Source organism: Rhipicephalus microplus, chromosome 3 (genome assembly GCF_043290135.1).
Source record: "Rhipicephalus microplus isolate Deutch F79 chromosome 3, USDA_Rmic, whole genome shotgun sequence".
NCBI lineage: Eukaryota > Metazoa > Arthropoda > Arachnida > Ixodida > Ixodidae > Rhipicephalus > Rhipicephalus microplus.
Genome location: NC_134702.1, coordinates 40,756,045 through 40,769,862, shown reverse-complemented (window position 1 = coordinate 40,769,862; position 13,818 = coordinate 40,756,045). Strand labels below are relative to the sequence as shown.

Sequence of the window (13,818 nt, the reverse complement as noted above, 5' to 3'; positions counted from 1 at the left end):
CTCGGTCACGTCGTATCAAAGGATGGTGTTCTTCCCGACCCGGCTAAACTACGCGCTGTTGCTGAATTCCCCAAACCAACGACTGTAAAACAGTTACGCAGCTTCGTAGGATTGTGCTCCTACTTTCGTCGGTTTGTGCGCAACTTTGCCTCCATAATTGCCCCTTTGACCCAACTTTTAAGCAGTGCCAACGACATCTCATCATGGTCTTCCGAATGTGATCACGCATTTACCACTCTTCGCCGTCTCCTGACATCACCGCCTATATTGCGCCACTATGATCCCACGGCTGCAACTGAAATCCATACAGACACCAGCGGTGTCGGTCTCGGTGCAGTTCTCGCTCAACGCAAGCCTGGATCCCCTGAGTATGTCGTCGCCTACGCCAGCAGAACGCTCAACAAGGCTGAGGTAAACTACAGTGTTACCGAAAAAGAGTGCTTAGCCATACTTTGGGCAATTGTGAAATTTCGCCCATACTTATATGGCCGCACCTTTGCTGTAGTTACAGACCATCATGCCTTATGTTGGTTGTCGTCGCTGAAGGATCCATCAGGTCGCCTTGCTCGTTGGGCTCTGCGACTTCAAGAGTATGACATCCGCGTCGTGTACCGTTCCGGCCGCCAACATGCTGATGCGCTCTCGCGATCACCACTGTCGACTGAGGCTGCCTCTATATCTTCTATGGAACACGCGCTGTCCGCTCTTGACATCGACACAATGACCTCTGCACAGCGCGACGATCCATGGATAACTTCGCTTCTGGACGTCTTATCTGGGGTACCGACACTTCCCATCACTCGAGCAATGCGACGCCAGGCTTCGCACTTCACCATTCGAGGTGGCCTCTTGTACCGGCGCAATTACTCACCAGACGGCAGGAAGTGGCTGCTCGTTATTCCCCGAAAGCTGCGCTCTACAATCTGTGCATCATTTCGCTCCGACCCGCAATGCGCTCACGCCGGTGTCTTCAAGACCTACGAGCGTTTAAGGAAGCGGTACTACTGGCGTGGGATGTTTACTTTTGTTCGACAGTTTATTCGCGGCTGCCACGAGTGTCAGCGACGAAAACAGCCACCGAATGCAGGAGCAGCTCCACTACAGCCGCTTGCGTGCCCTGACCGCCCATTCGATCGCGTCGGAATCGACCTTTATGGACCACTGCCATTGACCACAGCAGGTAACCGGTGGGCTATCGTTGCTGTAGATCACCTGACACGGTACGCCGAAACCGCTGCTCTTCCTACGGCGACCGCTCAGGACGTCGCATCTTTCATCTTCCATCGCTTTGTGTTGCGTCACGGCCCTCCTCGCGAGCTCCTCAGTGACCGGGGCCGTGTATTTCTATCCGACGTAATCCAAGCACTTCTCCGTCAGTGCCATATTGTACACCGGATGAGTACTGCTTACCACCCTCAGACGAATGGCCTGACTGAGCGGTTTAATCGGACCCTGGGTGACATGCTCGCGACGCATGTGGCATCTGACCAAACGAACTGGGACCTGGTTCTTCCGTTTGCGACCTACGCGTACAACACCGCTACCCAAGTCACCACCGGCTTTTCTCCATTCTACCTTCTATACGGACGTCAATCATCGCACACAATTGACACTTTGCTGCCATACGCACCAGATGTATCTGAGTGCACGACCGTGTCTGAAGCCGCCCGTCACGCCGAAGAATGCCGCCAACTAGCGAAGCAGTTTACTACGGCTGACCAGCAACGCCAGAAAAAGGCCCGCGATGACGACCACCCTCCTGCCGCCAAGTTCGCCCCTGGAACCCTTGTATGGCTGTATGTACCACCCTGTGCACCTGGTTTGTCTACCAAGCTACTTTCAAATTACCATGGCCCATACCGCGTGGTAGAGCGCACATCGCCCGTCAATTACGCCATCGAACCGCTTACGCCACCCGGTGACCATCGTCGGCGTGGACACGATATTGTTCACATGGACCGCTTGAAGCCGTACTTCGACCCGCTCGTTCCTACTTGTTAGATCGCCAGGATGGCTTGATCTTTCTCGACGGGGGCAATTATAATGAAGGAATGATGATAACAAAAGGAAACAGCAAGCATCATCGCAGAGTAAGGCACCACGAGATCGGCGCTCGAGCTCCTCCATCTTCCTCGTCCTGTCGCTATCTCCAATCTCCGACCTGCCCGTTTGGTTCGCCCAATAAACCTCTTTACATTATTATTTTTTCTTCAAGGTCACCCGACTGACAATTTACCTAAATCTAGAACTGACGGAGCTGCTCGTACCATTATAACCTAATACAGGGTTCGTACAGGTTTCCAAAGCGAAAATTCAAGAATATTCAAGAACTTTTCACGACCTCTTGCAAGTTTTTCAAGGACTCAAAGCGGCATGCTTTCAAAATGACTAATTTTATTGTATTTACAATAAATATATATATATCGCAATTATAACAAAAAAATCTAGTCTTAACTTCTCGTACCCTCTTCCTCAGTCTCTATATAGGGAGAGGGCACGATGGCGTGTCAGAAAGTTACATGCTGATGGGCTTCATAGCGTATGTGTAGTGAGGCCTCAAAGGAGTAATGCCACAATAGTTGCGGCTTGCGCGCTCTTTGCTGCAAGCATTAAATTTAACTCCAACAAGCACGATACACGTACAAAGATTCATTTATTCTCGCTATAAAATTTATCGCCTTATTGATATGGACAATTTTCAGTTCTTGTTTGTGGGCACCAATTTGGACAGGTACCTAGCAGTATAGCTGACTTAGTGACGTGATCCCAAAGCTTTGCACGCGTCATGCTGGGTATCGTCTGCTCTCGCACACATGTGCCACACAAGCATCTGCAAAACAAACGCACCGCTAGCTGCAATAGCCAATATGTAGGTTGCAGAAGTCCAGGAGTCCCTCACCTCACTACAGATCTGGTGTGACGTCACTACACTTTCATTGCCCTTCCTATAAAGCTACGTCAGTGTTGGATGCGCACGTGACGGGCTTCGATCAGGAAATGAGCATTTAGGCACACTTAAGAAGTGACTTGAAACATATTCTAAACGTTTTCTAAGTCAAAACCATTCGTGTGGAGTGTCCATGCATACAGAGGAAACCCACACGACGCTTACTAAAGCCTAGAAATTGGATGGCACCACCCTATTGAGAGCGGTGACTTGTGGAGTTGACACTTGCCGCATGCTGCTGAAACACTGAGAAAGTAACAACTGTGACAGCGGTTAATTTGCACTTACCCTGTAGATTCACGAATGTTTTTTTCTAGCATCCTTTTTGGTTTGTTTAAGCAGCACGTTTCCAGTGTCGAGCTGTGATTGTTCATCAGCACTCGTACTGTGCGTTTTCTTTTTGTCTCCTTTGTGCTTGAGAGACAGGTTGCATGTATGGGGTTGCTTGCCCTTCTTTGTGTGACATTCTAATTTCTTGCTATCATATTCACTGCTTCACCCTCGCCATGAAACAACTTTTTTTTTTTTCACATGCATTTTCGCAAAAAGGGACCATGTGCGCTCATGCCATATTACTGCTTCGAAAATGGGGTGTTTGACAGGTTGACACACTTATCTACATCATTTAGGAGGTCAAGATGTCGATATGAGAGTGCACTGCTCACGAAATTGAAGGATTTTCAAAGATTGCAAAAAAATTTCATGACTTTCAAGGGCCTTGAAAATGCACTTTTTTCAAATCCAAGGGTTTTCAAGGATTTCAAGAGCCTGTACGAACCCTGAAAACATGAACTTGAGAGTCTCAATTGCATAGACAACTATCAATATGCCCCTTAACACATTCTCTAGTTGCAGATAAAAAATAAAAGCTTGGCTAAATTTCATCGGGTATTATTTCATAGGGCTAAATTTTATTGGGTTCTGGCACTCACGCACAAATTACAACATGCATCCTCCACCACTGTGACTTCAGCCTTACAACAGAAAGGACTATTACTGGCAATGATGGCTCATTCGACATCACGATTGCTAAGGTCCTAACTTACGCTTAACCAAAATGCTTAGATCAAGAGAGGAAAAACAGTAACACACTTTCACGATAATTCTCCAGCCTTTCATAAATCGTAGACACGAGGTCTCCAAAAAAAATATTTTTAGAATGAGAAGGAAGAACCTGAAACTTAATTAACAGCAGAAGAACGCCCACATCGCTTAAGGAAAACAAAAGGGCATGTTATAGCTTTCCATATTTCCTTATGTACAAGGAAGCAGTTGCTGTTCGCCGAGCAGGGAAATGTTTCATTCCAATCGCTCGCTCAAAACATTCAGTGAGGGAGAGAAGGTAACCTGCCGAACGTTCATGACACCTTGGGAAGGAGTCTGCACTCGGCATGTGGGGTCAAAGAGTGGCTACCTACTAGGTGCACGTGAAGCCCCATAGCATTCATGATGCAAGGTGCTCCCAAACGACTCAATAAAGAGTACCAACCACGCCATCCCACAGCAGATGCAAGAAACATGAACAGTGGACAATCAGCATCAGGAGTTACATGTTCCGGGAGTTCTCTCCCCAACACACAGATTCAAGGTTGCTCTACCAATAATTACAAAATTTTTGTGCCTTGGGAAAGGCAAAATTGCAACAGAGATCAACCACTCAGCTGAAATGCAAAACAATAATTTCTACTCAAGCAGGGAGAGAGATCGCCAAGGCTAATACTTCACCGATTAATACCTCTGGGGTAGCAAAGCAAGCCAACTCGCAGAGTTCTGAGAACTGTCCGTTATCACTTTTTTCTTCCAACGCTTGATTTCCTAACCTTTCTGATCGCGCAAGTGCTTCAAGCTACTCAAATATACCCCATGACTATTCCAGATAATGGCCCACTGTCAACTTCCCTTCCTCCAGGTTACTGAAAGCCCTAAGAATTAGTCTTGGCCTACATGGTTAGGGCTCCTAATGGTCCACACTGGGCATGAAAGTGAGAATAGCTCACCTCAGACAGCAGAACGAGTTTGTGACTGGAGACTACTGCACCACACTACTCCCACAAAGAAGTAGCGCTTCCCACGTACTTTATTGAAATTCTGCGTATCGAAGTCCTTGTCTTCACGACACTTAAAATCATCGGTCCACAATCCACATCACAAGTGAGTCTACTGCAAAAGAGCTTTTAGCTACGTCGACTAGTCCTACTGCCTTTCAGCAACTAGGACGACGTTGATACAAAGTAATGAAGCAAAACACAAGGCACAATCATATTGTGAAATCCGGAGAGAAAGAAATCTTTGAAAATGGAATAAAACTGCAGGTTATCATAAGGACATGGTTGGACACGGTGAACATTTCAGCCATATTCGGTGACACGAGAGCAAGTTTGCAAGAATGAGCAACAATGGGAGTAATGCATGCCATAAGGCCTTGCATATTTCGTTTTACAAGCAGCTTTTTTTTTTTTTCAAATACAACTGTATTATCATTACATATGCAAATACAATCTGATAATGAGGCACACCTGAGTGGGCAATCCTGCATTAAAGGCCAACTGCAACTAAATTCCACTTGGGCAGAATTGGCTCAGAATGTGCAGTGCATGTTGGGTAAATGATAGAGAGTAAAATTGGTTGCAATCACATATTTAATTTACAACAGTGCTCTAATAGTCCCATTCATAATTAATACGACATAGAGCCTAGTGGTGTGCCCAGGTAAATTGGAAGCAAACGTAAACGACATCAATCGCAGCTCACGCCCGCTGGTGAGCAAAACCTTTGCAGCAGCATCCCTTCCTTTTCTGCACGACAATCCTCTACTAGTGAATAATTTTCGAGCCAACTATTTCGCAGTACAAAATGTGGAGCATGACAACCATCTACTAGTGGATAATTTTCGAGTCAACTATTTCGCAGTACAAGTTGAGGAGCCGTAGGCCGCTGGTACATATGTTACGGCTGGCCAGCTTTCACACTTTTCAGAAAAACAAGCACCACAGGCTGCGAGTTATTCAGAGGGAGGTAAAAGAAATGAGAGGCATTGCAGAGCACGGTGCTTTACATGGCACACTTCAAAGATGATGAATATAAACAGGACCGGTGTCTGTTCACCCAAATACTGTTGAAAGTGAGAAGAATGTTGAATCATGGCGCATTGCCTTTAATACTTAGCCACTGCAATATGACAGTGGGAAGCCCTGACCACCGTTTGAAAAGCTCCGGCGAAAAGAGGTATTCGTATTAGATAGCCTTAGTATAGCATAAAATGCTCGCATTTGCATGTTTCACTTGCTAAATTATAGACAAAACCAGTAAAACAACGATCCGCGAAGTGCTAGATTAGCTGCTCCAATATATGCGCGAGTAATCAAAGCTCCAAAAGCTCATCGGCTAGCGTTCCGTTGTTGAGTAGTCAAAGAAACGAAGTTTGACAGAAATGTTATTGAGCTCGGTTCAAAGCAATTCAAGGACATTATTGTATTATAAGAAAATTAATTGTGCTATGTTAGGTTTAATAAAAAAAGTTTTGGGCACATTCAAAGTGTATAGAGATGCACTGACAAAGAACATGGAAGAGTGCCAAACCGAGCATCGATATCGAAAATGGCATCTTACTGTCCATAGTTTATCAACAAAGCAAAAACACCTGAAGCATAAACCAGCAAGATCATGTATTGTGAACCAGCAGGTTCTCAAAGACAGTAGGACAAGATGGTAGGAGTGAAAGGGCAGCAGTTTAGAGAAACCATTTATTGAACTTTTATGATGGATCCACGTTTCCTTCACCGTGCATGGTTACATAGTTTCTTTCGTTACCGTCTAAAAAAACACTGAGGCTCGGCCATGAAACGCATACTTGGGAGCGCAGAGAAGACGATTCGCCTGCATCAGTTGGTCTGCCGTTGAGCTGCTGTCTACGTCACTTCGAATAAACTGTAATGGCGTCATTTTTTCTAGTTTTAGTATCCAATTGCATTTCTGATAGTTCTTTTTTCTTAGGTAGTCACTTGCATTTCAAATCTGAAATTTTGCAGGTAGCATTATCTCCAGCTAGAATACCTATAAATCGGCTTTTTAAAAGGGTACTCGCACAAAAACTTTGGCCTCGCGTTTTTTTTTGCAGGAATGTGTTGCTGGAAGCCTCGTAGTCATAACATGAGATATCGTTCGCTACAGCAAGCGACATAATTACAGGCCCCTCATTACTGACCAGTTTCAGTTTTAGATAACTCCAAAAATGACAAGCCACTGGGTGTAGCTCTTGACCACATCAGCACACGGTTCTATGACACACTTTCACACGTTCCGCATCAAGAATTTCTTTCAAATAGAAAACCGAACTGCAGTGTCACCAAACAAAACGTTTAACGCATGTGCCACTGCCACGCACTCACGATAAGCCAGCGAGAAGTATAGTCTGTTGGAACAAATGCAGCGAAAGAAGATGGCGGCTATGACGTCATAATAACTTGTTTTATTAACTGCAGCATGGTGACGTGAGAGAAGTACGGGGGTATCCAACAGGCCCCTTTAGATGGTGTCAATACCTTCAAAATTGCTGTAAAATACCTGCCAAGCTATATTCACTGTTGATATTATGTGGATGATATACGCATGTTCACGGGAACCGATCCCACAGGCCGTTTCAGCCACAAAATTTCATGTCAGTTGGCCTTTTACGACTCCGAGGAGTCCTACCTAAATATAAATATAAACCTAAATAAATATCTACCTAAATATAAGTACACCAAGATCATTTCTTCAAAATACAGCCATTCCTGCTGGGGTCACACCGAACACCTTGACTGTGGCTACTAAGTAACCGCAATTGTTCTTTTTAGTGTCTGCAAAATAGCTGCAATCCACACAAATAGCCGTATTGAGGCTCTGCCCTAGAGGGAAAGCAACTTAACTACATTAAGCGATATCATCTTGGATAACAAAGTATGTTTAATTGGATGGAACGTGAGCCTTCATCGTGTGGTTGTGATCTCAAACACTTCAACAAGAAGTTTTCAAGGTATAACATGGGAGTGACACAATGTGCAAAAGCCTCCCCTTTGTCATCATGGCACATGAGTGAAATGAGGGCAGCGTGCTGGGACCGCTGTTGTTTCTTCTTTATATAAATGATTTAGCCCACGTAGTTCCCGAAACTGTCTCCATCAGGCTGTTTGCCGATGATTGTGTTGTTTTTAGAGAAATTCGCTCACCTGATGACTGTGAAGTTTTGCAGGAATCCCTGGTTGCAATAGAGAGTTGGTGTGAGCAGTGGGGAATGATGTTGAATGCCGGAAAATGTGCATTTCTACGAATAACTCGCAAAAAACATTTCTTCAACTCCCAGTACTTCTTGCAGAGCACTTGTATTGCAGATGTTGGGGAGTACAAGTACTTGGGCCTCACTTTGAACTCTAATTTATCTTGGTCATCCCACGTAAAACGTATTTGTTCTGCTGCATTTACCAAGTTGTGTTTTTTGAGACGAAAATTAAGACATTCTCCAAGTCACATTAAGCTTTTAGCCTATGAAACTTTTGTTAGAGCTAAACTTGAATATGCTTCCGTGATATGGGATCCGCACTTGAAAAAAGATATCTACATGCTTGAGCTCGTTCAGAGAAAAGCGGTGCGTTTTATTTTTAACAAATATGGGCGTTACAATTCTCCGTCGAAGCTCATGACTGATAATGGCATTCAAACCCTAGCAGTTCGTAGACGCTTGGCCCGTTTACTCTTCCTCAACAATATTGCTACTTCTAAGGTGAAAATAACTTCGCCAACTATGATTAAACCGCTAAGCACAAGAAGGACCCGTCACATGCATGCTCATTCCTTTCAGCCTATCTTCGCCAAAACTAATCAGTTTAAGCACAGCTTCTTCCCACCTACAATTTCCGAATGGAATGCGCTCCCGGAAGCAGTGATACAAGCCAAAAATTTTTCCCAAGCGCTCCAGGAAAGCATCTGTCGCTAAGTATAAGCATTGTATGGTGTGCTATGCCTTGACCAATCTGCATTGTACTCCTTTTTATTGTTATTATTTTTATTCTTTGTATGTATGTGTAACAGTGTTATGTGTATTGCCAATTGCCCCTCCTGCTTGGGCCACAAACTGGCCTGTAGTATTCGCAATAAATAAATAAATAAATAAACAATAAATAAACATGAGTGAAATGAAACTAAGATTTGTGCTAAACATATGCACTTTAGGGATACACGAGTACTTTTTAACATGTACAAGTAAATGAGCGACACATGTACAGCAGAAAATGAGGAACAATAGATATATTTAACACTGTTCTTAGATTGTAGTAATTTATTTTGTAACTAGCTACTTCTATAAAACATGCCTAGTCACTGTTCAAGTTACTATTCAAACTGACAGTTACTATTGATGTACTTTTGAGAAGTTACTATTTGAGAAAAAAAAAAGATCGCTTTGAACATTAAAAGCAATAACAAAAATCTATTTGTATTCAGCATTCCTTTACACATATCTAATGTTTACTTCTGCTTTCTGTAAACCGAGTCTGTTTCAATATATACAAAAAAAGAAAAAGTTTGCAAGTTCACATTATCACCAAACATTCTGTAAAACTGGAAAGGATAGTGCCCCCAAATTAGCAGCTTGAGCATTGTTTGCTGCAAGCATTTCTTATAGCTCCAGGAAGCACGATGTGTGCACTAAAATTCTTTATTCTCGCTAAATAATTTAATTGATAGATTTGATTGATATGTGGGGTTTAACGTCCCGAAACCACCATATGATTATGAGATACGCCGTAGTGGAGGGCTCCTGAAATTTCGACCACCTGGGGTTCTTTAACATGCACCCAAATCTGAGCACACGGGCTTACAACATTTCCGCCTCCATCGGAAATGCAGCCGCCACAGCCGGAATTCGATTCCGCGACCTGCGGGTCAGCAGCCGAGTACCTTAGCTACTAGACCACCACGGCGGGGCACGCTAAATAATTTAATATAGCAATGTGTAGACAAAATTTGGTTTGAGTTTCTGGGTGCTGAGTTGCCCAGTAACTTAGCAATGTAGATGGCTTGGTCATGCGACCACAAGGTCGATGCACGTTCGTGTGAAGAGGCGCAGGTCTTAGCCAGGAAGCGATCGAAACTCTGCAAATAATGCAGCAACCAATGCTTTGCCGATACATACGTTGTGGAGGTGGCGGCAGCCCAGAGGTCACTCACTTCACAAAAGATCTGGTGTGTAGTCATTTTAACTTTCGTTGCCCTTCCTATAGACTTGCGCCGGTGTTAGACGCGGTAGCGATGGGTCGCAATCCAGAGAATGTGCATTAGGTACACTTTGTAAGAGAATTAAAATATATTCTAAACATTTTCCCAGTTTGACCCTTTGTGTCGAGTGTTCTTGCATAAAGAGGAAATCCATAACATGCTTCTTACAGCCTCAAAATTTGAGGGTACCACCCCTTTATACATATAAACTTGAAAGGAAATTCAGGAAAGCTGACAGATATGCCATCGTATTTTCTGCTCTATTGCAAAGTTCAGATGTATGCTTAGAAAACGTAGCGTGCGAATAAAGTGGTAATATCATTAGTAGCTAGTTTATCTAACCAATGAATTAATGTAATATTGAAGTTGCTCCCAAAATAACATTTTGATACCCTTTTTTACACGAATATACTCTACACAGCCAGAAGTAGTGAAGATGCTCGAACTTTTAATCAGAGTTGAATGCTTTTGATTCAGACAACACACTGATGATTCAGAGTCGATACAACTACAAAACAAGGCACAAAACACGACTATTTAGAAAAGAATGCTATGCAATATCAACTGAATAGAGGAGATGGCAAAGGCGACGACAGTCGCCACTGCTCCATGCTTCACACAAGCAGCTTGACAAGGCGAGCTGCGTCAAACAACAATGGCATTGTCTGTATTTGGTTAAGCCCTCAACATTCAGCCTTCCTAGGGTTCCTCTGACGCGCTCGCGAAAATATCTCCACGCCTCCCACGTTAGTAATCGGAACTCGGACGTGCGAAACCCAAAACCGTGGGCTTCCGGAGTTTTTAACGCGCAGCTGAATGGGGAGCTGGCGCGCGCGTTTTCGCAATGCAGCAGCCGTGGTTCGATCCCACGACCTTGCTGAAGCTCCTCAGCCGCGCACACATGCACCTGATTGGAGGCGCATTGGCGTTCGTGATGTAAATTCGCCGTTTCAAGGCGTCACGAGAAGGGTACCACACGTCTGATTACCACAGTTCATGCAGAGGAATGATGCATTTTGTTTACGCGAAGTACCCTACGAACGCGACTTGTGACAAAGTGACGACTGCACTGGCGTTCGAACCCCTTTTCAGAAATATTTACAGGCATCGAATTCCTGTTACCGAATAAACAGGTCGCCGCAGTCGAACGCGCTCCCTAGACGCTTTTCAATTGTTTATGACCACAGCTAACACCCACGTTATCCACCTCGCATACAAAAGCGTAAGGACCGAGCCTCGCATATACAGTGAAACAAGGGACACGGCGTGCCCACACGCTCCGCCTCGCAGTGAAAAAGAGAAGGAGAAAAAAAAAATGGAACCGCTGCCAAGCACTGATGACAAGCGCACACTTCCCCCGACGGTGTTCGAAGGGTAGGGCGCGTGCACCGACAATCCGCACAAGCCGTAACACGGAGCTTTTGATCGTCGAAATTCAGCTCGCAAAATGCGATCGGAGAAGTTCGGAAATCGCGTAGAGACGCTTTCCGTGCAAGCACCCACTCCGATCGAGCAAATGTCAAAAACGGGCATATCGCCAGCGCCGGACAAAGCAGCCAGTGACCTCACCGCAGCCGCCCGGTAAATAGTTTCGCGCGCGTTACGAGTCGCGGGTATTGCAATAAATTGCTACGTTGAAGCCGTTTTCGACTCGAAGCGCACGCCACGAAAGAAAATTCCGCTTTCGAAGCCGTTCCTGGCGTGGGCAGGGCATTGCACGAGACTCTCCCATCTCCGGCATTAGTCAACCGACGCGTACACTTGAAAAACGAGCTACCATCCGGTGCTGCGGAGGTTCGCGGAAAGGCACGCGCCGCCCGGCGCCAACACTGCACGGGTGATCTAGTGATTTGTCGCCGAACGAGAAGCGCAACAATCGCGACCGGGCCGAAGAGGCAAGGTGGCATATAGGCCTAACGTCCAAACAGGGGGGACTCGACCACTTTTGGGAGGGCACCAAAACGTCGCTCACCGTCATATCGTTCGGCTTGTTCCGCTAGCTTGGCCTTGTACACGTTGTCTTCTCTTTCGGCCATGGCGAACTAGGAAGAAGAGGAGCGGACCAAATTGTGTGCGGGCTTGGAATAACTTGGAACGCTCGTCAAATGCACCCACTCGGAGCAAAAAAAAAAGGGTCTGCTCCACCTCCCGGTATCACCAGGCCTAACAACACTTTGCCGCCACGAACGACAAGTTACTCCGCGCCGCCGCTGCACGCACGCACGCACCACAGTTCTTCAATCGTGTGAGCTGCGAAACTCCCCACGGATTTCATGCATCAACATTCACACTCGCTATTGCTCAAAAATTTAGAACTTACTGATTGCCGCGCCATCTGTTAGTCAAAAAATAAACTAACAAACGTTATATTCTGTTTTTTTTACGTTGGGTGAATGTAAAAATTGTCAGAAATGGCGAAACAACAAAACATTGCTTAAAACAAAGGCGTGAGTGTGTTTTGTATTGCTGCTCCTAGAGAGCGCTACAATCTGCAAGTTTTATCCTGAGGTGATCATGAGCGTGATTGTGTATTGGAACGTAGTGTCGCATCTAGTAAACTTGAAGAACTCTGCGCACGCACTGCGCCGCAAAGCAAGCCGGTCCGCCGCTGCTTGTCTCCGGCAGCGGCAATGCATCTGCGCGCGCGCCGTGAAAATAGTTCCCGACCCAACCCCCCTTTTCGCGCGGCTTGTCAGGAACCAAATCAAGACATATGTGAGCCCGGAGATTCGAAAAAGGACCGTCAATACGGGATCACCAAGTTCAGGGACGCGAGGAATTTCTCACCGAAGCCGTCTCTTCGTCCCTATTTTATTTTTTATCCTTTAACGTTCCTTCTCTCCTTCCTAGCGCTGGCCGGCCGGCGTTGGCCAAAGGCAACGCTTCCCTCGGAAGGGTCGATCGGTAGCTAGCGCGCTTATTCCGTGCTTCTTCGAATTGGTTTTTCAGCGGCACTCCCGTTATTCCCGACGCCAGGAAACGTGTCCCTTTCTATTTTTTTTTTTATTTCTCGCGCGGGGCTTGCACGTTTTGACTACTGAAATGCGCGGCGCATTAACGCCGTGCATGCGAATGAAGCAATTTTCACAACGCCTCAGCTCGATAAGTTCAGCGTTGTTATCGACATGGTACCCCCGAGGGTTGCAAATACGTAGCCCTATGTGGGCTGCACAGTATGATACAAACATACAAACACGCGTTTTTCGTTTTCTTTTTCGCTTCCCATCGAACGAAGTTGCTCCAACGTTTTTCATATATGCGAGAACGTCGTTAAGTCGCGGGTATCCATCCTTTTATCAGCCTGGCTAAAGTCTTGTCCTCTGGGAAGAGTGCAGGTTCAAAACACTTTGCACCTGAATATATATATATATATATATATATATATATATATATATATATATATATATTGTAATGAATTAATGAATCTGAATAACGGACGCTCTGCTGGCAATGAAGAAGACGACGATGATCGGTGGCTGCAGTAGTAGCTCGCGCACGCCGCTCGCCATTAGCTAGACCTGCCTGATAAAGCATATTTTGCCAAGCTGCGTCTGAACCTTTTTCGACGTACAACATCTCTATTTTAAGTGGTGGAGGTGCCGGGGTTCCCATCAACCTGG

The 13,818-nt window shown here is 45.4% G+C and overlaps 1 protein-coding gene across 1 annotated transcript in view; it reads right to left on the bottom strand.

Moving 5' to 3' along the window:
* 14-3-3epsilon (tyrosine 3-monooxygenase/tryptophan 5-monooxygenase activation protein epsilon) overlaps nucleotides 1–12,377 on the bottom strand; it is a 45,867-nt gene extending 33,490 nt beyond the window's left edge. The window contains exon 1 of the mRNA XM_037427143.2: nucleotides 12,171–12,377. Within this exon, the coding sequence (XP_037283040.1) occupies nucleotides 12,171–12,234 (64 nt within the window). The 5' untranslated portion in view covers nucleotides 12,235–12,377. The remainder of the gene's footprint in view (nucleotides 1–12,170) is intronic.
* Nucleotides 12,378–13,818: the final 1,441 nt, after the last annotated feature.